Genomic DNA, 26848 nt, shown 5'->3' with positions numbered 1-26848 from the left:
TAATACACCAACAACACTTCTGGAGCAGATGGCGATGCTGTTATGTATGCGATAATCATTTTTGATTGCAGTGTTTTCTTGTTTCATGAGTAAACGGTAATGAAAATGGTTGAATTATCCCTCGCTTTTCCAGCGTTGAGCGAATTTCAGAAGATCACACTGTGTCCTCACAGACGTCCTGAGCAGCATGTTAGCTGTGCTCCATCTGTCACACAGGAGGCTTTCAGGCACAGCGTGGAGTGCTTTTTTGGAGCATCCATCCATTCATTCAGCACAGCTACAGACATAAAATGCAGGAAAAATAGACTTGATTGCGCAAAAATACACTTCACTGTAAACATGAGCCGTTACGGCCCCTGTGCAGTTCCCTGGTTTTCCTAAATTACGGCCGAAACAGGAAACATGGCTAAAATCAGCTCTGTGTGGACACAGTTTGAAAACATCGCCTGTTTTTAAAATAATGCAAACAGAAAACAATGTTTAATTTTATGTTATAGAATAAACCAGAAGGATAAAGTAATTGTCTAAAAAGCTATTTTATGCTGTCCGTCAGATTAACGTGTTTCATCTCTGATAATGCAGGAAAAATTATGTTCATAGACACTCAAACCAATGGTGTGATTTTTGAACTCAGCATATCCTTCCTGGAGCTTTGTGCATTGTTTTTTAAAATGATGGATTTGGCTCCAGTTCTTCTGAGGTACCGGCAATTTTATTGCTTTGAGATGGAAAAATAATCACTGAAGTCACGGCAAACATGATGAAAACAGCTTGAAAGCATTTCCAGTGGAAAACTTGTTGACATTCAACATTAAAAAGGGATGGTAAGCATGTCAGTTGTGGTGATGGATGCTCGTAATTGTGTGAGGAAAAAGGTTATTTCTTCACCTAGTCTAAGTTTTCAGTGTTTCATAAGTACAGAAGGCAAGATTCAGTTTAGTGCACGAGGGGGGAAATATAAATAAATATTTCTTGAGAATATCTGACACAAAATAAATGTGGAGACCTTGGTTGTTGTTGTTGTTGTTGTGGAGGTGGTAACTAAGGCCTGGCTGCAGAGTATTAGATGCCCTGATGTTTCTGAAAAGTGGATCTGCAGACACAATCTTCTGTCACGGTGCTGGGCTGGCTGAGCAGACGGAGCAGCACTGGGTTGTGCAGAGGACGCCTCTACTTCTCCTTCTCAAGACTGCACTTCTTTGTCTTCTCCTCTGCCAGCTGACTCGTGCTGCACGCCACCGCTTTTGTGTCTGTAAAATATAGACGGGGACAGAAAAATTACTGAGTGACAGTGGGGAGAGCGGCGAGGCACGCCGAGGATTTTAGTGCAGGAAGAACATCCATTTAATCGGGTTTTTTTTATTTTAGGGTACATTTATTTCTAAATGACTGAAACTTAAAACATTAGAGAAGAATTACAAATTCTAACCACATATTTCCAGTATTTGGAGTATAATTTTTGAACACGATTATCACTGAAGACTGCACAAACAGAGAATGTGAAAGAGTCCAACAAAAGTTCACTGTGCACTGTCAGTTCAGTGCACGTGAAGACACGGACTCCGAGTGTAAGCAGCTAGTTAACAGTTAATAAAAGTGGGCTTCAAATCAGTTGAAAAAACTTTGGGTGCATTTGAATACACACATAAATCAGCAACATTTGGTCAATCTGGTGATGCAGATGAAGAAATTTCTCCCTTTGTTGTTGAAACTCACATGTCATTACACTTACCAAAAAGCAATTTTAGTCATGTTTGATGCATGTTTTGCATGTTTTTAGAGAACACAGAGAAAACCAGTGCAGGAAGAGCATGTAAATTCAAATGATCTGACACTGAGTCTGATCAATATCAAGCAGCTTTCAATGAAGTAATAAATGGAGCAAATCTTGTATGCTGATATGAAAAAATGTGGTTTGGGAGAAAAGGACATGCTAAAAGTACTTGTCTGTGACACCTTGAACTTCTGAGTCTTTCTGTCAGTGTTTTCCTATTCTGGTAGGACACCACCGTCCTTAATGGAGACTGACGGCAAGCCGTGAAGTTCCTCAAGTATCAGCTGTTGACAGGAAAACAGCGACAACGCCGCAGCCTCACCAGCCACAGCCAGCTCTTTTTCCCCATTTCCGCGTCGCCGCTTTCTGGGGTATTTCAGCCGCGGCGGCTCTCTCTGAAGTAAAGATCAAAGCCACTTCACAGATGTTTGGTGACAAGCCATGATTGCATGACACCAGCCAAGCCTGTTGAACTGTTTACCATCCCTAAATAAACCCTGCCCGGCGAACGGAAGATGAAGAGTCCCATGGGGGGAGAAAGGCCATGAAGGGGGTGTGTGTGGGTGGGGGTGGAGTGGGGTGGGGGGCTTCCAGAGCAATAGCTCCTCTGTGTCACTTACCCAGCTGTGCGTTGTTTTGTTGCGATGAGGGATCTGCTACACTGGCAACGCTGGAACAAGCCTCTTTCTCCTTGGAGAGGGGGCACTCCAGTCCACCGCCGGCGTCTAATAGACTCTCTCTGGAGAACTCTGCAAAGCCAGGATGAGAGGAAAGAGAAGGCAGCCATGGAGAATACTGACCTGATAAACACACAGCAGTGCACTTCGCCATGCAGAGGCGCTGATAAAACGCTGATATGCTCCCTTCAAGGATGCTGGTGCTCAGAAGCAGCTCTTACTGCCTCATCAATCAGTGCCACCTGACATTTACAAATGCCTGTTAATTACTCATGCTGAGTTTTAAGGGACTGATCTTTGAGTGAAGCCATACTCGAACAGACTGGTGTTAATGGTCATTGATTTGTTTTTCTCCAGCTTCCACTCTCCTCCAATTTTTTTGAGATTTAGAACTTAAAGTGCAGCTCTTCTCCTGGTTGTACAAGCCAACAAAAACAGGGATTCTTTGACTAAAGTGTTCGCAACAAAAACAGTGGTTTAAAATTTAATTTTGTAGCAGTAGTGCTATTGTTTCAGGAAGGAAATTAAAACAAAAAAGCACCCGCGATGCATTAATCCTGTGCAATTGCTGAAGTGTGTACAGTGTGTGCTATACTCTGTGACCTTCTCTCCATCTGCCATTACAGTGAATTACTCGGCCTGAGCTGAAAGGCTGACCTCAGTTTTTCGTCGGTGAAAGTACTTGGCACGGACAGCAGACTATACGCCAGGGTGACACTTTGACCATGTAAGTGCTTTTTCATCAAAGAAGTGGTTTGACTTTTTGGGAAATACTGTCTCTCTTTGGTATTTTGCAGAAAATATTGATGAAAAGATCAATGCCATTTTTGGCAAAGCGAGTAGCTGCTCAATTTGGACTAAAACAGACCTGCACAATCTGCATTTAGTGGCCAGGCCAGTTGTGGCTGGCACACAGCTGACTGTCTTCCAATCCCATAATTGTTTTGTTTTTTTTTTCAACCACACCTCCTCCTGTCCTTGGGGAACACATCCTTAGTTTGCCAGCACCTTAAATGACAACACCAGTGTGAGTGTGTTGAGTCTGCCAATAACAACAAATAATAACTTGTAATAACTAGTGTAATAACTTGCCAGTTGTACTGGAAGAGTAAAACACATTTTTTATGTTTTATATATTTTTTTATATTGTTTTTTTTTTCTGATAAGCAAACTGCTCAAAAAAAGCCTTCATGCCTAAGAAATTCATCCCTACTGTGGTATTATTACATTATTGACCGCACCAACTACATTTTGAATGTTTATTTTTAATGTTACGTCAATCATGCAATTACTTGTTTTAACAGTGGCAAAATTTTACTGCAATAACAGATCAAATATTCTACAGGACTGCTGGCAAGTCACTGCATCATTGTTTTATTACTCTGAAAAAAGATAACATTATCACGTTATTGCTAACAAAAAAAAGCAAGCAAATTCACATTGCAGTGCTTAAAAGGCCAAAAGCTACAGGAATAAAAAAGTTCTTAAGCTTCAGAATTATGTTAGTGTAGCAGACGCCTGAGGGAAGCAATCTAGACTAGGACAGCAGCGATCAGCAAAGATCAGACCTTTATCTCACCATTCATCCTTTGGTTTTCCAATTCCTGCACCTAATTTATTCCAGTATACTTTCATGCATTTATATTCATCCTCCAAGCAGTGTTCTTGCCTCCTACTTCATCCTTTTCTGTACCTTTACCCCCATTTCCCTTTCGTTTTACACTTCTCTTACTCATTAATAAGTTGCATGTGATTTGAACATACCTCCTGGTTCCTTATAGCAGACCATCAATCTCTCACAATGAGCGACCTCCTCGCACGTCTCACATCTTCTCTTCACTTCATCACCTGCACAGTCTCCAGTGTCCATGCTTTCATTATTTCTCTGCCCCCTCTTCCCGCCCTGGACATGTTTTGGCAGACTCCATTTTGGTCCTGCTGCTGCTGCATTAATTATGGTCTTTATATGCTTCCTGCCTCTGAATGGGCCACATTAACTGGATGCAAGAAGTGGAAGCCACCCAAGTACATTTAATCAAGTCCTATAATTACACACAAGCCACTGATTCTTGGTGCTTTGCTTCCCTTGTAATGCTGCTGATGTTTTACTTCTCAGAAGGAAGTTTCGGAATTAGATTTAGAGTGAACACAGAAATTGAGCATAAAAAATATACACTAATATTATAGTCCTGGGTCAGCCGTATGAAGCGAGGGCATCCTGTCTGCTGCTGGCTTTTCAACCAAAGAAATATTGTCCTTTAAGCCCATCAAAGGCAGACGTAAAAACTCACATTTACACAGACAAAAGCGCCAATCAACTTCTGTTGCACGTCTTAGTCTGTTAGGATGTACAGGGAGATCATACAGACATGATATTCCCCACAGTTGTACTCAGGAAGGTAAGTATTCAATAGTAGGTGGTACAAAAGCCCAGAGAAATCAAAGAGAATTACATTTGTTGATAAGTACACACGTGTGTTTGTTTGCTTTCTGTTGCAGATTTAATTGGTTTGTTGTTGATCCTGTTGTCAACTGGTAACAGTTAGTTTCCCCTGGTTGACTTACTTTTGTTATTTGGTTTGCCAATTAGCCTCACATGCATGTTTTTTTTCTGGACTATGGAAGTAATATTCACTCAGAGAGCATTTGAACCAAAAGGCCCTGAAGCGAGGACTCAAAAAGGATATTCTCGCTGTGAGGCAAAGGTGCAAGCAGCCTTCATGATGAAAAAAAAAAAAAAACAACAGCAGAATTTCAATCAAAGAATATAATAAAAGCAAGAACAGACGAACAAAGAAAGATGATTGTTTTCTCTCCATTCTGCCTTTCGCCTATCCCCACCGACTGAGGCAGAGGGGAGCTACCAGTCTGTTTTTGCTCTTTTCCTCTTAAATGAAAGTTGTTGTTTTTTTTCTGCACCATTAACGCCTCAGCTTCTTTTTCATCTCTGTATAATTGCTTCATTTTTTGTTTGTTTCTATTTTACTGAAATATTTTCTTCTGAGATAACTATATGTTGGAGCCATACGAATTAAAGTGAAAAGTTAATTAAATTATATGTGTCAGATTTGACCTTTTCAGTTTGGAAGCTGCTCATTTGCATGCTGCAGACCTACCAAGATGTCTGTAACTGTGTAACCAGCTGAACATTGCTCCTCTCACTGAGCATTTTCAAGCATGTACGTGAACCTTCAGTGGCCATAAAACTCACAATTACGCAAAAGATCCTCCGTAAAACCTAAAACCTAAGTTGAACTGTATGTCTGATTGCTAATGAAAGGGTCATAAAAGTAAGTCCTTAATACAAACTGTTTTTGTTTTAGTATAGATATTAGGTATTGATACTCAAGAGACAGCATTTGATTGTTATATTTCTAACACTTTCACCAATTAAGAGTCTTTCATGTGCTTTTTCCTACAGGGGTGTGACAGGAAGTCGTGCTTGCACCACAGATTTAGCGACCTAAAAATCTCCAGGTTGTTGTTTTTTAACTTGCTCCCATAATCTCAACATCACCAGTGCAGCTTCAAGCATACCCTCCATTTGGCACCGCAGTTTCTCGAAGGCCTCGGCCGTGGCCTCGTCATCGTGTGGGAGCTCCTCCCCGGCGGGAGCGGAGTCGGGGCTGGGTCGGTCCGACAGGCAGCTCTCCGAGGAGCACTCATCCCCGGCTCCCTGCTGCTGCCTGTACAGGTGGTGCTCCACCAAGAACTGCAGCTCTGGGAGGAGGGAGGCGGAGGCAGAAAGACCAAAGTTAAAAGCAAAGTCGGGGAGGTGAAGATGAGGGTGACACAGATAGAAAGTTAGATGAGAAGAAAGAGGCAACATGGGATGGAAAAAAATCCGGAGTGTGTTAGTGTGAATATCGAACCTGAAGTGAAAACCAAAAAGCACCGAATCATCGGGGAGATGGGCGCAAAAAGAGGACAAGAAAAAAATAAATAAATAGAGGGGGAGAGAGTGGTGTGAGATGAAGGCAACCAATGAGAGACAAGAAGGTTATGAATAGCACACAGGAACGACAGGTGGAAAGAAGAGGCGTCAGGGTGGAAAGAAATTCAACAAGAAATCCAACACATAACATGTTGTAGGTTAAGCTTTTTAATAAAGCGGCGACATTTAATTAACCTCCTGCACTGTGTGGCGTGAGAAGGCAGGTAAAGATGCATCAGCGCTGGGATATGACTTTTCTAATCACCATCTTTGGCCTCCTTCATCTGTGACTTTATTAGTTTTAATCCCCTTGTAGAGGGAAAAGAGCACACTGATTATTGCATGGGTCTTTCTGTTTTTTCTTCAGATGTGACTCATTCTCACTGTATGTTAACTTTAAAACTAATAATAAAGAAACTTTCAACAGCTATAATTTCCATTTATTCTTATAATTTTTGCTGTTTTATTTCATGTTGTTTTTGAGAAAACAATATCAACTCTATTGCCTACACTCCTGCTTACATAACGTACATCCAGCGTTTCATTTAATTAAAATTATGCTCTTAAGACATGACTTGCATTACATACCAAATATTTGGTGCTGATGCACTTCTTCAGCTTTAATATTGTTTTTTCCTCTGGCTTCATTTAGGTAGTGCAGAAACATAAATGCCTTAATCTCAACAAGACATAATTTCTAAAATACAAACAGTGAAAATGGAAGAATGGAAAGCAATTCTTGCAAGAAAATGGGAGTAAAGCTTCCTCAGTGAAGCAACTGGGGTCACCATTTGGCTCCGTCACATTGAGCTGATCAGGTTATTGATCGTGGCTATTTGGAATCCAAGGTTGTTTACATTCTGTTTTCTCAGCCTGGTACTTGCTGGCCTGTTTGATTATTGTTGCAGCTTTTTTTCCTTTGTTTTCTTTTTTTCCAGCTTACTTTTTTTAGATAATAATGATAATATTAGAGGTACATTCAGTAAAGATTGCTGATAAGTTTTCAATGAAAGAATAATTGACACATGTTCTGATCTGTCTTTCTTCCAAAAGTGTATTTAGTTTAAGTGTTTCTCTTTTACAATACAGCACACAGTGCTTGTACTCTGTTTTGTTTAATAGCTTCACCTTTAAAACTATGCCAAATTATGGCAGTGTGCCTTTAAATAGCACATATCACTTGCTGTTCTTGCAAATAACTGGTAAATGTGTGTCTTACATAGCTGAGTGATGTAGGTACAAGATGTAATGCAGCCATATTATCCAAAATTATAGCTTCCAGCTATTAACGGGAGCCAAATGTATGATCTGAAGCATTAACTGTCAGCAATACACATTTAGGAGACATGTTTACAAGACTTATTATATAATAATAATAATTTCCACCTTTCATGGTAGGCGTGCCTTTTTGCCCTTTTCGTCGTTGTCGAGGAGAGTTCAACAAAGCTGCCTGTAAAACATCAACATGACAATAAGAGAGAAGATACAGCCTTAATAGTGATGTGTCTCACTGAAAACAAAAAGAAAGCCAAAAACAAAACAGAGTTCACATAACTGCATTTGTATGATTCACTTTCAAGAAAGCTGCCATTAGGAATAAATCGGATTACCTTGTACAACTGGTTCGGTAGACGATCCTCGTCTATTTCTGTAAAGACAAGAACATGACGTTCAGTCTAGGACAAAATGAAAACAAAGCATATACTCGTAAATCATAAAAACAATAAATGTAGTTTATGTACAGTGACACCCAGAGGTCTCACTGTTTTTGACTGTCAGTCTCTGCAGTCTTTCGCAGTGCTGCTGTTCATCCAGACAGTGTATATCAGAGTGGATGTAAGGTGATGGTTATGTGATCCACCACGAGTACTCAAGGAGTGCTCCATTTTTATCTGGGAGACATCATTAGATTGTTATTTTTATTCAACATCCATGATGAATGACAACTGGCTTCCTGGATACAATTCCTTTATTGATGAATTCATGAAGTGCTTCACACAGCCCACTGCTGTTTGCAGATAAACAATGCAGCACTCTTAATGCAAAGCCCGAAAGGGAAGAAGCATCCTCATGTTTATGTCTTGTTGGTATTCTCTGGAGTAGAAGTTGATTCAGATGCCAAAAATAGAAAATGACAGAAAAGACATTTAGTCAAGTACCAGGAATAAGTGTAATTCTGACTGCTATTGTTTCCAGCTGCCTGCTGAAAGCTTTTTATTTGTACATGAAAGGCGGCGTATTGCGTTTCATGAGATTTCAGTGAGTAAAATTTCCCCTAAACAGAGACATCTTTAAAATGCAATTACCATGTTTCTCCAAAAGAATTAACCACCCAGCATTGCGACTTTATTTAAGCCAGTTTTAACTGCAGTTGCTGTAGCTGTACGTCTCTGTGGGAGGCCACCAATCTGAGGGCCACTCCAGTAGCACCATCAGCAGGGATCTTATCTCCCTGTCTGACCTGGAATTCCTACTTATCTGGCTATTAGGCTGCCTGGAGACACTGTCTTGATGGCTTCAGTGATAATAAAAAATGGTTGTCTCATATTTGATATGTATAAAGTTCAATCAATCAATCAATCAATTTATCTTTGTATAGCCCAGTATCACAACAACAGTTGCCTCAGAGGGCTTCAAGATGTTACATTGGTTGGTAAAAATAAAAACAGTGAATAAGCATAATGTTAATATGTCAAATTCACAGTAACGAGACAAAACGAAGCAACCACCGCCTTACACCCTCACATCCGGCAAGAAAAAAACTCCAAAAACCCAGTGGGAAAAGAAGAAATCTTGCGGAGAACCACAGTATGGAGGGATCCCTCTCCCAGGGACGGACAGCTTTGGCAACAGCTAGCATGAGACAACAAGAAGTAAAGCCTAGGACTATGTTGAGTACAGTCCGTTGGACGGTCCAAGTTAATGATTTAATTTTTAGTTAAAGTAGGTGGTTGCACTTCTTGACCATTTCTCACCATCAGTTGGACATGAAGACCCTAACTATGTGAACTTTGTGCATCAATTTTGGATACAGGAGTGATCTGGAGATCGGAACAGCAAGATTGTATGCCCACATTTGTTTTTCTAATTGTCTCTGCTGTTGGATCACTGATGTGGAACCTGTTACCCCAACAGCCCATATGGATAGAGGCAGGTGCACTGTGTGTGTGTGTGTGTGTGTGTGTGTGTGTGTGTGTGTGTGTGTGTGTGTGTGTGTACTTGTCGCTGCCCATAAGGGAGTATCCAAAAGAAAATAATACGTTATCGAGACTTGGGCAGGACGTCTATCTCATTGATTTTAATTTCAGTCTGATATCTTCTCTTTCTATCTGCCTCTTCTAATTTATTTGTGTCTATTGTTGCCGGGACAGACTGACACCGTGGTAGTTTCTTTTCCTATCTTCACTCCCTGCTGCAGATGTTCCGTCTCATTTCACTATGCAGTAATTTTGAATACAGCGCTCACAGCTTCACTGTCCGCATAAATTTACCCCACAAAAACAGAAGGGATGTCTGAGAGAGTACGAAGTATGAAGCTCGCATGAAGCTCAGTCAATGGAGAAAAATTCAATAAAAAAAAGTCAATATTATGAAACATGACTCAGTGGTCACAACAGGAGAGGTTCAAAATAGAAAAGAAAAAAGATCTGTTGACTTGAGTAAAATGAAACCATTAAGCGTGATCAATAGTGAGCATGTTGAACACACACCCAAGTCTGTGTAATACAGCCTCAGAACTTTTCTTTTTTTTTTTCTTCTAGAACACCGCCTCGTTGCTTGGCAACCGAAGCATCCCCCGGCACTGTATGCCAAGAGCATGTGCATATATTACTCCCACTTAAAAGCACGCTGTTCAAAATGCCTGCACTGGTTTCGATATTCATCATCCCCACCGCCCCATCTCTCTATCCATTTTTTTTTTACTTTGTCTTTGCACCAAACACAAACCCAGTGGTGTGTAAAACGTGACAGAAAAGTTAAAGATTTTTTTTCGTTTGAATGGGATTCTTCTTTACGTGACATGCTTAAAATTGGTTCAGGAGTTTGAAAAAGTTCCTACAACCATTATGGATTCCTTTCAAACCAACCCTAGGAAATGAGCCTATCACAAACTGTCGTTTACAGGGTGGAGATTTACAGACTGCTGCCCGTCAGACAAAACGTCAAACTGCCTGAAAATCAGTGTTTTTGAAGAAACATTACGGATGACAAGAAAGGTTTGCGAGAAGAGGTAGCTCAGAATATCAGAAAGAGACATTATAAAATGATTTTTCAATAACCAAAATGAGTTAAAAAATCAATTTCTATTAAGGCTGTTAACTAGTCCTGGTGTAGAACTTAATGTATAGTTCAATTCATTGTTGGTGAACACTGTTCAATACGAAGTCAATCAATTAATTAATAGAAAAAGGAGCACATGCAATGTTACTTGTTGATCCTTAATTGCAAGAAAATTATTGAGTATGTACATCTTTGAGGAATCAGAGTTTAATATAATTTGACCTGGTAAAATTAGACATTTTTATATATCTGCCTCGTAGATGTTACTGCCTTATTATTTCACCTGACTTCATCCTTGTCAAAAACACAGCTGCTGCTTGAGAGACATAAAAACACCTTTAGTAACAACTCAGCACTTCCACACAATTCATGACGGATGCAGGGGAAGCTGAAAAGCCTCCCCTGGGAGGAATTTGGGGTTCGGTGTCTTTCCCAAGAACACTTTTACCTATGGACAGGAAATGTTGAGCCACTCTCTGAACTGAAATCATCACAATAAAGCACATGTACACATGAAACTAGCTGTTAAACTAGAATAAATCGAACTGAGCCTTTGTGCATCAGAGATCTAAAATGTATGAAAAGTGTTTTTAAATTGTGCATCGAACAAATCAGTCACTGTGCAGCTTTGCTTGGAACTGAACAATTCCATCAGCGGTCGAGACGGTTGAAAATCAATTGGGTTAAGAAACATTAAACATGGCCTTCACACCACTGATAATCAGATTGCTTTGTCTGAGCATTGAGCCCATCTGTGCTACAGAGAGAGGGAGAGAAAAGGCCAATAAAAAGCCTTTCTGTCAGTGATGAGTCTATCGCAGCAACTCCCAGCTGACTGACGATCTGACACAAAGCCAAATGAGAACAGAGGGAGTCTTCTGACTCCACTTTGCTCAGCCAAGCTACTTCAGTTTAGCTCTCTGCTGTAGCTGGAGCCAGTTTATGATTCTCCACTGTATCTGATGAAGAAAAATGAGCTAAAGAACAAAAAGGCTTTTGTTGAGAAAGAATTGAATTAAGAAACAGGGGTCTACACATACTCATGCATTTCAAAGGGCTTCTTATCTTGCTCTTCTGGTAGTTTTTTTGTGGTTAAGAGTGAAGAAAGAGGAGGAGGAAAGCTGTTTTTTTTCTGCACAAACAACAGCAAGCAGCATTTTTCTTCATTTTAAACAAATCAGCTTCTAACATGTGCAAATGTCTAATGGAAAACATGTTTCGAAAAGTACTGAAAAAACATATCAATGGGAATACAGAGATATTGGCAGAGTGTGAGGTGTAAGAGGATATTACAAAAACCCTGTTAAATGGGGGAACCGGAGATAATTCTTCGTCATTATCATGAATACGACAGGAAGCTGCGTGTATTCTAATCATCTCCCATGCCACAGTCCTCCCATGTGTCGTCATTATAACGAAAATAATGTTCAGTGCTCAGAATGTAAATGCTCAGAATTCAACTCTCTGGTTGTGAACATGAAGATTAAGTTTTTGTTGCAGTCACAATTTGGAATCTAAATAACTTTGAAATGAAAAAGAGAGATGATAAAAACCACAAAACTGACCTTGTGGTGGTTTTGGTATTGGACAGTCTATTTCAACTGCTAATACAGACAATAATACAAGTATTTGATTCAAAAATCCATTTTGAACTCTCCATCTTTTAGATGCTTTGACAGTACGTTGTGTGTGTTTCTGTGGTAGATATATCTCACTGTGCATCTGACAGCTTTGAAAACAATGTACTGCTGATGAAACATTAACAAGAGCTGCGGGTTCATCAAACACAAAAAGGATTAAGCTAAAAAAAGGGAAGACATTATTCCAAGTTTTATTTATTCTACTAAATTCAAATGTTTACTTTCGCTCGTATTCCGTTTGATCTCACTCGAGTTGGCTCCTTGTTCGCAGGAATCGATAAAAACAGAATCCTCCCAGAAGTCGAGCTTTTCTTCAGAGGAAATCCAAATCGGCCACCCCCTCGTGATAATGCCTGCTCCCTCATTATTCAGTCTGTTGTGCTGTGTGTGTGTCTGTAACTGCTCCTCTCACGTGCTTTTGGGGTTCACAGTGCACAGGGCAGAGCGATCTGCAGTGCATTAAATAATGCAGGGCTGTGTCTGATGTGGGGCACACCATTACTGCACCAGCACAGCTCCTCTCCCTCATCATCATATCTGCTCCTCCCCATCCCCCTCCTCTCCGCCACATCCCGGTCCTCTCTTCTGACACACACACACACGCAGACACAACCGTCCGTGATTGTCTCTCTGCAGCCGTGTCTCTCTTTGCTTCTGTGATCCCCCGTGTTTCAGCCTCTAATTTAGTTTTAATATGTGTCCTCGCGTCGTCTAGAGGCTCTCATTCCTCACGCACACACACGGGGAGGTGCAGCCCACTGTCACGCTGAACGCAAGAAACAAGTGGCACAGCTGCACGGCTTCAAAAGAAGCCCAAACAACACCCAGTGCCCCAAAGACTTCCGGCTATCTGACCCAATTATCACCACTCAGACGGGCCTCTGATACATTTGATAACTGTAATAAAACCCTCCGGTGTGTCCCTCAGTCACATGGAGCCAGAGAGGCACATCCCAGAGGTCACTGAAGACATAATCGTAAACATAGGCAGGAATATGAAGGAGAAGTGCAGCCAGCTTTGACATAATAATGTGCTCATGTTTTCTAGGTGTCATGTTTATACTGTTACCAGATCCTAGCTGAATAAAAGGCATGAGGTGTTCTGTATTTCACCATCTTGTCAGAATTCCCTTTTTCCAAAAGAAAGAAAAGCTGACACTGAAAAAATTAAAATGTACAGAAACAACAAAAATATTCAATTTAATTAAACAGCAAGCTCTAAGGATAAAGATAAATAAGAATGAATAAAACAGTTAAATCAATCAGCTGTGGACATCTGCATCACCGATATCTTTTTGGTCTTCTTGTACGCTACTTTCATGTAAAATCTAACCAATCAGAAAACAGCAGGATTCAGGAAGCTGTTGTCCTGCTGTCATCTTGGTGTGATTGTTGTCAATGTAGCAGGTGGTTAGAAGTTCACGCTCATGAGAACAATAATATAAAACCTTAATCACATGTCACCTACTGCATAATGATTAGTGTAAATTCTGCAACTTTGTTTTCAATTCACATTGAAAAATTTTTTTAAATCAGTGGTAGTTCAAAGCCATCTTCAGTTTTTCTTTTGAGTGAGTACTTATTTCCAGCTATAAATCTTAAAGTAAACCTTCCTAATTTTACAATATAAACTCCATGACAAGCATGTTTTTCTCAAATTAGCACACCAGAGGCGCACTATGATGAATGCATTTTAAAAAAAAAGAACAGACTTTCTCTTTGTCTCTGATCCTTTTGTGCTTTGTCTCAGCTTCTTCCTTTTTTCCACATTGCCATTTTTTTCTCTTCTGAGTTGATTTCTGGTGCTCTCCACTTCATACCCTCTTCAGTTCCTCGGTCTCTGATCTACCAAGCAGGGAGGAGCGTGTAGGCTTTTCTCTGCTCTTTTACTTGGAGATCAAGGTCGACTGTGAGAAACTCCATATTCCCTCTGTCTCATTACTGAATCAAACAACTGCGCAGGAACACACTGTATAATCACAGTCGTGCACAGAGACGTATTAAGCAAAGGGTTCACAGGTCTGTTTTTTAATCTTTAATGATTACAAGAACTGTATTCAAGATCGAGAAATGAAGGATATCATCTTGCAGCCTTCAGTTACTGCTACATTTAGAAATATGTGTAAAAAAAAAAAAAAAACACGGTCTGCCCTCGACTGTATTCTCAGTGACGCATCAACTCTTATTTATTCAGACAAAAAACAAAACCACTCTCTGTTTTACTCCCCCTGCCCCTGAATATCACACACACACACACACACACACACACACACACACACACACACACACACACACACACACACACACACACACACACACACACACACACACACACACACACACACACACACAGGGAGCCACAGTATGACTCATACAGCACATACCTCCTGAGAGGTCCACTGTTGTGTTTTATCGCTGAGATCTCAGGAGAAGCAAACACACACACACACACACACACACACCTCGGTAGAGCCTGAGCACTCTCCAACCAATATCAAATAGTCACGTCTTGGTATGAATGAGATTGTGTGTAATTGTTTGTTATTGTGAGGAGCAACATACTGTTGAGAGCGTACTCCGCCTTCAGCGGGGGTCGAGCCCCCCGCGACTCTGAATTCAATAAAGCGGTATAGAGGGAGGGTGCTTTTCTGTACGGTTCTTTGTTTTGATACTTCTTATAAAAGATTTGTTAATTTAACTTTGTCCAGTGATTAAAAGCCTTTCACTGGCTGCTACCTTGATCAGGTCTACCATGCAAAATAGAGCTCACTGAGATTTTCAGGTAAAATAAAGATAAAAAAAGAAACTGAATTTATTTCAGAATATTTCAGTTGTACGGGGCTGCTTTGAGATATACTGTACTTTACATATCTATGCTTCATAATTCACACAAGACTGTTGTGTTTTCATGTCCCGGCTGTATCTGTACCAACACACTCCCGTGTTGTGTCTCCGTTCTCCTCCCACTATGTACTTTAAAGTCAGTTTCATTCAAGCCAAAGTGAATCAAGTATAAGTTATGGAGTAACACACACATCAGAAAATAGCGGAAAACACTGCATGTATGTTTGTGTTCGCATTCAAGCGTCTTACCAGGTGACGACTGATCACTGGATGCCACTAAGGTAGCAGGTGTGGGTCTGCGTCTTCTGATCTGAAAAACACAAGCAATTTCATTCTGCAGTGAAACTGTAATCACGCTATGAAAGCAGATTTTCCATCAGAAATTATTTCTATATTGGCAATTCCAGGAATATCTGGGCTGTAATTTCTCACGGGCCTTGCTCTTATTGGGTTATACTGACTCCACCTGTCAAAATGCTAATTCGCAGCTCGCTGACATTTGCATTTCGCCGTTATTCGACTCACCGGAGAGAGTTGAGCGCTCTCTCCACATGACCAGGTGCAGGGTTAAAGTGCCAAACCACTTTCTGCTGTCAGGCCAGAGCAGGTCTGTCTGATCCATGCTTCACGCTGAATAGTAACAGACTTTGAAGATGGAGCCGGGCTGGACAAGAGCAATGTCGGGGTCCCGCAGTGCTGTGCAGCGGGATCAGCGGGGCAGTCTACCACCTCCTACCAGCTCTTGGCTCATGCCTGGTGGAGTGTGGCTGAATCAACCATTGTGGAACTAAGCATGAAGGGACATGCACATTTTATTGGTAAGCTAGCTCAGTGCTCTAAGTGAATAGAAAACACTGTGGGGTTCGGGTTAGAGGTTAACCAAAACCCTGTGCGAGAGTCAGAATATAGTCTGCACAGGTCACCAGTCTGCCACAGGGCAAACACAATCACACACTGACTACAAAGGGAAAAGTCCCCATTTCTGACTGTGGGAGGAGACCAGAATACACGGAGAAATCCCACACATGCACAGGAAGAACATGTAAACTGCCTGTTAAGCACTACAGCACCGTGCAGCCCTTTTTATTGAAATGTATTATCACAATGTTTTTATCATAATGTTTGGTGCTGATTTTATGTAAACATTTGTTTTTGTTGTTGTAGCACTTTGGTCAACTTAGTTGTTTTTAAAGTGCGTTATAAATAAAGTTGCCATTGCCATTGCAGGAGTTTTAAATCTGTAACAATAAATGATTGGGATTTCTGCTGAAAACTCACTCCTGACACTGTTTAGTCACAAAACAGATGCTGATATATTGATCTATGTGTCTTAAATATATGCAACATAAAAAAAAAAATGCACAAGCCGTGTCATGAAAGACCCTCACTTGCCACTATATCATACTGACCAGCACTGACTATAACAACATTAAAATCTGTCATTTAATGTGCAAATTATTGCACGAATTCTTCCATATTTTAATTTAATCTTTCAGTCTTTCAGAATCTTTCAAGCTGATTTCAACTGCTTCATACACTTTACTTTTTTTTTTTTTTTTTTTTTTTTTAATAGACTGTCATTCTTGCTAAAATTTACCTTAGTGGCAAATCACACCAATTCACCCTCATTTTCAAAGCTTTAATAATGTTTAAATTCAAGTTTTAGCTCATGGCTGAGAGGTAGTTTTGGAGGCAATATCATGCAAATTTATTAAAATAACTCATTTTTTATAACTTTTATGACTTCCTTATTTCACTGGAAAATCACAGTCATTCATTTTTCATTACCTTCATGATCAGTTTACTGCCTTTCAATTTGTATTTATTGTACCGTGACTGTGGAAGGTGTGATAGCAATATTAATAGACAGACAGCTTTGGACACACTGATGCACTCATGGTTAGAGAAATACACACATAGCACAAACTCTGAATGGATTTTATCTGACAGTTTAAGATAGTATGTAGAAAAATATGGTACTTTTATTGTGGGATGAAATGATTAAAGTCTAAAATGAGCTAAATACCATGTCCTTCGAGAAGTGCAGTTTTAGGTTGTTTTTTCTTTTGCACTTGATTTACTGCTCTGTTTTGAGTATATCTCTCTGAGCACACACACACACACACACACACACACGCCTCACAAACCTAGTAGGAGTTCTGCACAGGCTTTAATTGATTAGCTTCACACTGTCGTGACACAAAATACAGATGTGGCTACAGGAATAATGTGCAGTAATGAAAAATGAGCACAGTCAGTGACATTTTGATAAGACGTTCTAATGAGGTATTCAGGTTTGAAAAGGCTTCGCTGCTTTTGAAATCACTACCAAGAAGTACAGGAAGCCTTTGAATAAGAAGCGACATTGAAAGTTGTTTCTTTTCTTTTCTCTGACTTGCAGCAACGACCCTCTGTTGCTTTGAATGCTCTGCCAACGAGAAAATTACCGAACTCAAATGAGGAGAAACGAGTCAGCTATTCACTGTTCCCAGCAACACTGCAGCATTCTCCACTCTGTATCCATGTCTCAACTGGAAATACGCCGTCACAGAGGCACAGATAAAGCTGAGGTTTGCATTTTGGTATAGAAGCCTGAGCTTTGAGTTGGTGGAAAGCAATTTCGTTTTGATTAACTGGAAATAAATCATTGTATGGAAATAGGAATCCAGCCGCTAAATTGCTCCCAAAACACATTTAAAGAAGGATGAGGTGCAATTCTCTCGAACCACATTTGCAAGCAGCCACATGCAGAGGAGTGTATGGTGTGGATGCAAATACATCCGTGACAAATGGAAACCAACTTGGCCAGAAAGAGAGTTGTTCTCTCACATGAATGGGTGATATGCCCCAAAATATTGAGGCAAGCCCATGAAACACTAAAAAGTCTCCTGTCCATCTGTCTGTTGGAGTGTAAATGTTAATCCTCCCTTCAGATATTCTCAGCAAAGCAATGCCTTTTTTCCAAGTAGTGTCAAACAAAAAGTGGAGAGAGAGAGAAAAAACCTTTTTTTGCTGAATTCTTGTGCTGTTGTTGTTGGATTATTGATTCTCAGGACAAGGTCTTCTTCTGTAGCTGTATCACAATCAAGGATAACAGTCTTTAAAGGACATTTTCTCCTGTAATTGTTTAAGCGCTCTAACCCTGCACAGGACAAAGCTGTATAGAAAATAGAGAATTGAAGCATATTTTATTGGTTTTTCAAGTTGAAGTTACTGTTTCATCTTGTATACTGAAACTTACTAAGCATTTTAGTTAGCACTGCAGGCTCCGGTGTGGAAAGACGTCCTCTCAATAAGTACCCTTGAATCCACTGTATTGTCTGAGCGGTGTGTGTCTTTGCGCTTTACTTCTAAGCAAGAAAATCCACGCCACCAGCCCACATTAAAGCACAACGGGCCGTAGCTGTGTAGAACCGATTACAGCCAGAGTCATTGTTATTCTTCCCACCCGGCAGCACAGCAGAGTTCCTGATCCTCCGCTCACACAAGTACCACGGCTGATTGGACGGGCTCGCCCCGCCAAACGCCAGGCTTGACTTTCAACCCACGGTCCGTTCTGGAATGCGATGCTGTCACTTCTCTCAACAGACAGAAACTCAAGGACCGTTGGGTGGGCGGCAAAAGCCCGGCATGCCTGATATATTGTGTTTTTCGGACGCAGTGGACGAAATACCCTTGGTAGGAAAATGTAGGTCAGACCACGAGGCGGTAGAGTCATTACTGGTTTTGTTGCCGAAGCCCAAAGTTGCATGGACTTAACTCTGCTGTCTGACTGCTCCTAATGACCCCAGCGTGCAAACACAAAAGCTGACGCATAATTCCAAAGTTAACTTCTACATTTCCATCTGTTCACTTACTGAGATCTGACATAAAGCACATTAAACTCCGCGTTCATCCCAATAAAATGCACTTTCAGCTTTCATGGCCATGTTTACAAAAGAACAACCTTCATGGAAACTGGATCATTTCTATATTCATTTGCTTGAATTTGCGTGAAGTCCCCATTAACCAAAAAGGAAATGTGTTACCAAACATATTAGAGTGGTACCTCAAAATGAATCTGTAGAAAATCACTGTATAAGGCAGTAATCAGCTCCAAATTCAAAGTACAACACAGTTTATATTTTACTATAAACTCTAACAAAAGTGAAGGGAAGCCAGCCGAGGAAATGATCTTCACCACAATAACAGTGTCTGTGGCTCAGGTGGTGCAGCGTGTCGTCTCAGGGTCAGTCCTCATGTGCCAAAGTGTCCTGGAGCTAGACACAGAACCCCAAATTGCTCCCGGGGGGTGGATTGAGCACCTTGCATAGCAGCTGTCACCACTGGTGCGTAAGTGTCTGTGTGAATGGGTGAACTTGAGTGAGAATGTAAAGCACCTTGGGGACTGCTGAAGCAGCGGAAGTGCACGACAAAAGTGAAATCCATTTTACAGAAAAAGGTCTGAGCTGATTTGTACTGACTTTATGAAACATGTAAAAAAAAAGAGCAATAATAAACAATGCAAGCCCATTCAGACATTTTAAATCACATTGCACCATGTGCATAATCTGTTGGCATAAACTCCTCTCAGTAGTTGGAATAAAATGTACAGTCTGTGTTGTGTGTGCATCTCAGACATGATCGTCAGTGCAGTGATCAGCTTCCACGTGTGAAACAAGTTTGTTTTCGTTTTAATATGCAACAACCTTCAGTACCCTGAATGTCACTGGCAGCTGGAGCAATTCTGAATGACTATAGATGAAATGCAATCTCACATCTCAGTAATGACAAATTTGATCATTTTAGGTGCCACTAATGGTGGTTCTGCTGGAGGTTTTTTCACAATTCAGTTTGAGACCCAAAAGCAGAGTCATGCGCAATGAGTGAAAGGTCTTGATTTATCAAAGACTCAGTACAGTCTCAGTCAAAAGGTTTTTGCACCATTCTTCATCCATCTGAAATATGACCTTGCTATTGTTCAGCCCAAAATCATAGCTCAGTTACGATAAATGGTCATCGGCGCTCTCCAGCTGTGGTCTCAATTGGCTCTGAATGGAAGGAATTATTGTTGTCAGTCTTTGAAAATCCACATCACTGATTCCGTCTTTCTTTAATCTGAGTTTCCTCAATCCTCTGCCTTCCTTCACGTTTCATCAGCCTTTCTTTCCTCCTTGACACCTTCCATTCATTATTTTGCTTCGTATTGACTCAGATCACACAAAGTGGTACAGAACAGGCTGCCTGTGTGATGCAAGCAAAACTTAAATTTGCATCACTATCCTACATCCAAGACCGCTTTAATAATTCAATTTAATAGGAGATACAAAAATATATTTTTTCAAGCATGGCACAAGACCACGGAGGTCTCCACTGATGCTCTGATGTGAGACAAAATCTTTAGTGAAACCAAGATCAGACTGTTCACTGCACACTTCTCTGCTATTACTGAATGACACAGATACAAGTGGAGTTTAATGGCGTCAGAAAACGTGTGCTACTGCCAGATAGTTTCAAACAGCTCATTTACTGATTTAGGTAACGGTATCTCTGTGAGTTTGTTTTAACTTATGTTAATGCAAATGTTATTAAAACAGGGACTAAATCTGGAGGGAAGAGGTCAAAATCAAAATGTTAAATTAACAGCTATGTTTTCACTTTTAGAACAATTAGTCTGATTCACTACGATTGTGCACAAAACATGCTAATTTGCAATAGATCATAATTTCACTTTGCATGCATTAACTAAATATAACACCATGAGTAACTTCACAGATCAGGGTCTCAGACTGAGATCCTGGAGGGCTGCAGCCCTTATTTCCCATGTCTCCCTGCTTCAACACACCTGAAGCTCATCAAGATATCATCACCAAGTTCAGCAGAAAGCCTGATAACGACCCTCATTCCAATCAGCCGTGTTAAAGCAGGGAGACGTGCATTATTCTGTTTGGCTGTCAGACACAACACTCAAAGCATTCCGTTCAATCAGCTTTCACATGAACATGTTTGTAATATCTTAACTGCAACCACGACTGACTTTCATTATAACCCTAACACTGTGAATCAAACTTTTATGCAATACCAACAAATCAACTTATGCCTAAAATCATCTGTAGCCCAACAACAAGGACAAAAACAATCCATGTGATAGTTATGACCAGTAATTTAGTTAAACATTGAAACACTCCAGTAAGAATGAACAATTAACTCCCTAGCATCTAAGAATTCGGATTAGATAAACCTTTATTTTAACCCATGATCCTTTAATTTTAGCTTTCAGATCTTTTCAGAAGCAGTCTCTTACCACTCAGGTGACACTGTTTGTCCACCGGTTAACCATGGAAAGATAAACAAAGCTTGACAAATATAACAGGCAGAACAATCAAACTAAACATATGACTACTTGTACAAATGATACTGCATGTTGTAAATATCACAAGATGACGTGCTCAAACCTGACTGAAAAATCCCCTTCATGAAGACATTTTCCCAGCCAAGGACGAAGATGAACTCGTGTGGGAAATATTAACAAGGTTATTCAGGATGGCCATGAATAGTCTGTAATAAAATTAACTACGTCAGTATATCACTAGTAATGAGAAGCATACTGCTTCCATCCATAACTATGGTTTATGAAGCAAGCAGCCACCTTAAATCAGAGATTGGACCTTCCAAAAAACAAAACATTCAGGAAACCACTACATCAGGAAATCTTCACGCAAAATTGATAACTGAAACTTTGTATCACGTCGACTCGGATGAAATCATAATATGTTCAAATTGTAGTTTCTCAACAGATCTGAGTAGCTTTAGATGGAACAAGCTCATTGACAACACAACTTGACCCAGTTGCTAAAACGTGGTTTAACATTTCGACATATGTAAACAACTGATTTTACTCTAGAAACGAATTCCAGCAGTTTCATTTTGTGGAGAGCTGGAGTCAGGAGGAGAGCCTAACCTTTGTTTATCGGAAGGTAATAAAATCTACCAAATGCCTGCACTCTGACGGACACCAGCTCTGCATGAGAAAGCACTCCTGTCACTCATCTGAAAAGGGGTCAGTTCATTGACGCAGTGGGGGAGGTGTAAAAACCAATGCCTTGCAATTTTATGGGGCTTTGTGTGTGTGTGTGTGTGTGTGTGTGTGTGTGTGTGTGTGTGTGTGTGTGTGTGTGTGTGTGTGTGTGTGTGTGTGTGTGTGTGTGTTGTACGGGTAGGTAGACCGGCTCCTTTGAGACTGCTAGTTTGCAGGTGTGGTCACTGATTCACACATCTTGATGTGAAAAGCTGGAGAAAAACACTTTTTAATCCCAGAGAGAAATTCTTTAAAGGACTGAACTTGGGTGCAGTTGCTTGACAAAAGTATCCCCATCAAAACACTGTTGGAAAACAGCATTTTATTTAAAAAAGGAGCACAAAATATCTCCAGGAGCTAAGAAATGAATGATAAAAGCAGCACCAGACAGTAAAACCATGTCTTCAAATCACTGGTTGATTGTAAAAAAATGTGTCAGTATGGATTTTATTGCTATTTTAAAGAAGAATTTAAATTGTACAAAAAAACAGTCTTCCAGTGACTCCATCTGTTCCTGGCCCTCTGTTGTTTATCCAGTCTGTTTATGCTAATAAACACACATTAAGCTGAAGGTGAAGACTGGCTGGGACATGCTGTTAAATAGAGATAAGAGAAGAAGTATCTGGGGATGGTTTTTTTTTTTCCATTTCTCTGTTGTGAAGAAGGGTCAGGGAGGCTGCTGCGACCGACGTCCAGGTCTCCACGGAGGCTGATTCACCATGCTGAGAGCTATCAGGTTACAGGAATTACTGAACCACGGGTGAAGCCCCGCAGCTCAAAATTTACAAGCATGCTTATAAACTCCTGCTTTTTCTATTTGTTTACTTATCACATCTGGAGATTCCATTCTTTTGTTCCTTTTTCATATCAGCCCAGATGGGCTGTCTGTCTGTCTTGAGACCCAGCAGGTCATTCACATCAATCTGAGCAAAAAAAAAAAAAAAAAGTTAGATTCTATCCTGAAAGGTTAATACCCCAGTGGCAATCAGGCCAACCTTGGTTATTACTTATTGAAGTTGTGAGCTCGGAATTCTCCCGGGTATTTTCAGAAAAGGTGAGATAGGTTTAACTTGTGCGGAGATCAGTTGGCGAGGGCCAGGATGGAGGTGTTTAATCTCTTATATTGAATGACTGAGACCTGGGATCAGATGTGCAAATAAATGAGTATAGACTAGAGAGTGGACACCATCTCCCTGACAGACGGAAACTGGACCGACAGAGATGTGCTAACTGAATCACCTCTGACTCAGAGGAAAAACGTAAGGCAGCAATGCATCAACACAACTGTGAAGATGTTCCAAATCTGATATTGATGGTGATCTATTTTATTTCCATCCTTATGGAGCTACACATTCAGAGTGTTTGAACAATAGGAAGAACACACTTCAGATGCTTGTGAATGTGAAATATGTCCTTTGTCCACTGGCTCCCAAGCAGTTGCTAATCTTCAGAAATAGCTCGCTATGGTCACGACAGCAACATAAGCTGTCACAGTTTCCAAGGAGATGCTTGCACGTCGAAGTTTTGCTGGTCGCCCCAACCACAAAACAAGACTGAGCAACTAGGTTATTTTCCTTCAGTTAATGGAGATAAAAGAAAAGAGAGGCTTCTTCTTTTGGCTCCTCAATAATGCTACATTATGACTATACCAAAACGGTCGGTCAGAAAGAAAGTGCAACTAAAGTTAAAGTTAAACACAGGAATATGCATATGTGACTACATTCAATACTGTGATGAGAAGAAGAAATTCAGAATAAGGTTTCTGGTCACACATGTATATATTCATGTTTATTTAGTGTAATAAAAAATAGTTTGTAAGCTACCAGTTCATTACACAGCTATTGTGAAACAGAGGAGAACCTGCAGTCACAGCAACAGGCCTTGTTAAGAGTAACGACTCAGAGGAACCAGACTCTTGAAAAACTGCAGCTGCTCCCAGATGAAAAACAAAATGTTGATGGTACTACCTGCTAAAAAGGTCTCATATTGTGACGGTGGTTCTGGACTTAGACGTAACTTGGGGCACTTGGTGTGGTATATGCCAGCATTTAGAGGGGAAGCCTGGGAACCACTGATTCAAACAGATAACAGAGACTCTAGACTGAAGACCACAACAGCAGAACACATGTTGTTCATGTACAAAGCGTAGCGATCATTTTTCACAGCAAAACTGAACATCGAGCATACTTGAAAATGATCAAATACCAAAAGGCGGCTTGTTCAGAGGCACTAAATCTTGAGCAACTCGTTAACTGAAAAACCACAAGTGTGACGGTTTCTCTCAGCAGGATCTTTGTGTTTCCTCTTTTGAGCAAAACATTTTTTTCAGCTCATCTGTCAGTCCTTTCATGCAATTTCCTTTCCTCTGCCTTCTACAAAAAGTGTTTGTGAGGTTTAAACTCGAGAGTGAAGATTCCACACTGCAGAAAGAAAACATTGTACCAGACAGCAGATTGAGCCACATTAAGTCACAGTAAGTGGTTTGGATTAATACTTTACCTGAAATCCACTATATGACTTTTCATAGTGATGTAATTTTTTGTACTGAAAACGTCTACATGTCACAGTTCTCTTCAGCGATTAAGAAATAATCTTCTCCAGCTCTTATGAAAAGGTGGACAGAACACTGACATGAAACAGACGACAGTGGAACGCTCCAGATTTCACACCGTCTGTCTCATTTACCGAATACAACTAATGCTTATTCATTAAACGTCTGTGTAGGCGACTGTTTATCAAAGCCCACTCTCTGTGCACTGGAATACATTTTCCACGTAATTTATCACATTTGAAACACATGAACATCAGAATCGCATCAGCAGCCGCATCTTCAAACTTAAACCACACTCTCAAACAACCCCATAGAGCATCCTCAGAGGGGAAACCCGCACACACAGCAGCAGACACATAAAGCAGTCTCCTGACATCCACTTTTCTTTCCAGTCTCTCGGCCACAGGGAGGAAAACTGGAGGTGAACAGCAGGAAAAAAAAAAGAAAGAGATGGCAAAAGAGAGGAAGAGATGCATGAACGAGGTGCAGCCTGACTCTTAAATCGTTCGCCGGCTTTACTCAAAGCTCATTTATTATGGATGACCTGTCCTGTTCATGACATATTTATAAAAATGAGGACTGGAACATGCCTTTTCACTATATTCTCTACAGGTACATGAGCTGGCACTGCTTTGCTCTTATGTCATGAAGTGATGCTGAAATTAGAAAATAAAGATTTCAGATATTTTATATGTTTTCATCTGTGTGTCAAATTGAAGATGTGCCTTTTTGTTTTTAACTTTTGTGGACACCTCCTTACTGTGAGGCACTGGAGTTGGCCACACAATGCACACATGCATCGATGCACTGCAACACCCCTTTCAGAGCTCGCTGAGATGCTGTGTGTGTCCACAAAGCTGCCACACTGAGCGGAGGAGGAGAAATCAATCGTAGATTCATCCTGCTCACATCAGCACTGCGCTCAAGCGACACCCCCCGACTACACAAGCGTACGGGAGTAAAAAAAGACAACGGGAAAGTGGCTTCTGTAATTTGTCATCAGGTTGTGAATCAGCATGTGGGAGACGGCATGTGGAGTTTTTCAGCTATGAGCCTGCTTGTTTGAATAAAGCAGTGATAAGCTGAGAATTTATCACAAAGTGGGCCAAGTTAAAAGAGAGGTTTTCCTCCTGCATCTACACTACAAAGCGTGAGAGTACTACAGCAGATTTATACAGTCAAAAAAAAAAACAGATTGGGAAAAGCCTGAAAAGCCTCCAGCTTTTCCTCCTGGTTACCTGCTCAGCTGCCTCTGGGTCCAGGTGGGTGTCCAGCAGGGGGACGGTGAACTGGATCTTCCTGGGGCTCCCAGTTTCCATGGTGTCACTGTGTGTCAGAGCGGAGGACAGGAGGAAGAGGAGGGGAAAAAAAAGTGGGTGAATGAAGACAGAGAATCCACACCAAAGAAGAAGAAGGCTAAAGAAGCTCTGTGTAGGTTGCTGGAAAATTTAACAAGTGGGCTCCAGCTCAGTGGGAAAAAAAATGCAGATTGAATGAGTTTCAGTCTCACTATCCTCTGTCCTTTTAACACATCTTTCACCTGATTTTTAGTATCCTGAACCTGTTCTACTAATTTATTTCTGTCTCCGGCACCTGCCCCTGTCTCAGATCTATCCTCCCTCTCTTCCCTCTCTGTCTCTACAGACTCCCAGCGCTGAGGCAAGGGCATTCTGGGGAAGGAGCACCTCTCCTTCACTCCCATTCGCTGGACTCGCCTCCCTTCTACACCAAGTCCCACCCTCGCTTCACATTTCTTCCTGCCTGCATTGGCTGCCTGATCCTCTGAGGGCCGTTCTGCTGCAGCTCAGGCACAGATGAGAGAGTGAGGATGACAAAAGGATGCTTACACACTCTCTCTCCTCCCAGAAAAAAAGGGTGGAGAAGAAACACAATCCAGCCTCTGGGTTTTTTTTTTCCTCCAATATTTTTAAACTTATCTACCGACACAAGCTCAACAACTACCTCCACATGTGCATCCTACACTTCAGTTGTAAATTTGTAAATGATGTATTTCTACACCGCTGACAGTTTTTAACACAATTACACACAAAAGCTGTCAGTAGCCACTATGTAAATTAGTGAGAATTTAT

At 40.8% G+C, this 26848-nt stretch overlaps 1 protein-coding gene across 1 annotated transcript; it reads right to left on the bottom strand.

The window, feature by feature from the left end:
• Positions 1-524: 524 nt before the first annotated feature.
• Positions 525-26235, bottom strand: LOC115388795 (protein phosphatase 1 regulatory subunit 1A-like). Its single transcript, XM_030092070.1, has 7 exons — positions 25997-26235; positions 15400-15460; positions 7996-8033; positions 7772-7835; positions 5989-6171; positions 2395-2523; positions 525-1250 (listed from the first exon to the last, which is right to left on the bottom strand). The coding sequence occupies exons 1-7, from the start codon at positions 26075-26077 to the stop codon at positions 1171-1173; spliced, it is 636 nt and encodes a 211-aa protein (XP_029947930.1). The 5' UTR covers positions 26078-26235; the 3' UTR covers positions 525-1170.
• Positions 26236-26848: the final 613 nt, after the last annotated feature.

This window comes from Salarias fasciatus, chromosome 5, assembly GCF_902148845.1.
Source record: "Salarias fasciatus chromosome 5, fSalaFa1.1, whole genome shotgun sequence".
Taxonomy (NCBI): domain Eukaryota; kingdom Metazoa; phylum Chordata; class Actinopteri; order Blenniiformes; family Blenniidae; genus Salarias; species Salarias fasciatus.
This window is presented reverse-complemented; position numbering and strand designations above follow the sequence as displayed.

Bases quoted from the DNA above. Each gene is read 5' to 3' on its own strand.
- LOC115388795 (XM_030092070.1), bottom strand. From the start codon at position 26,077: ATGGAAACTGGGAGCCCCAGGAAGATCCAGTTCACCGTCCCCCTGCTG. The intron at 7,836-7,995 runs GTAATCCGATTT...GATGTTTTACAG, and splicing joins TACCGAACCAGTTGTACAAG to GCAGCTTTGTTGAACTCTCC. The intron at 2,524-5,988 runs GTATGCTTGAAG...CTGGCTTTGCAG, and splicing joins ACTGCGGTGCCAAATGGAGG to AGTTCTCCAGAGAGAGTCTA.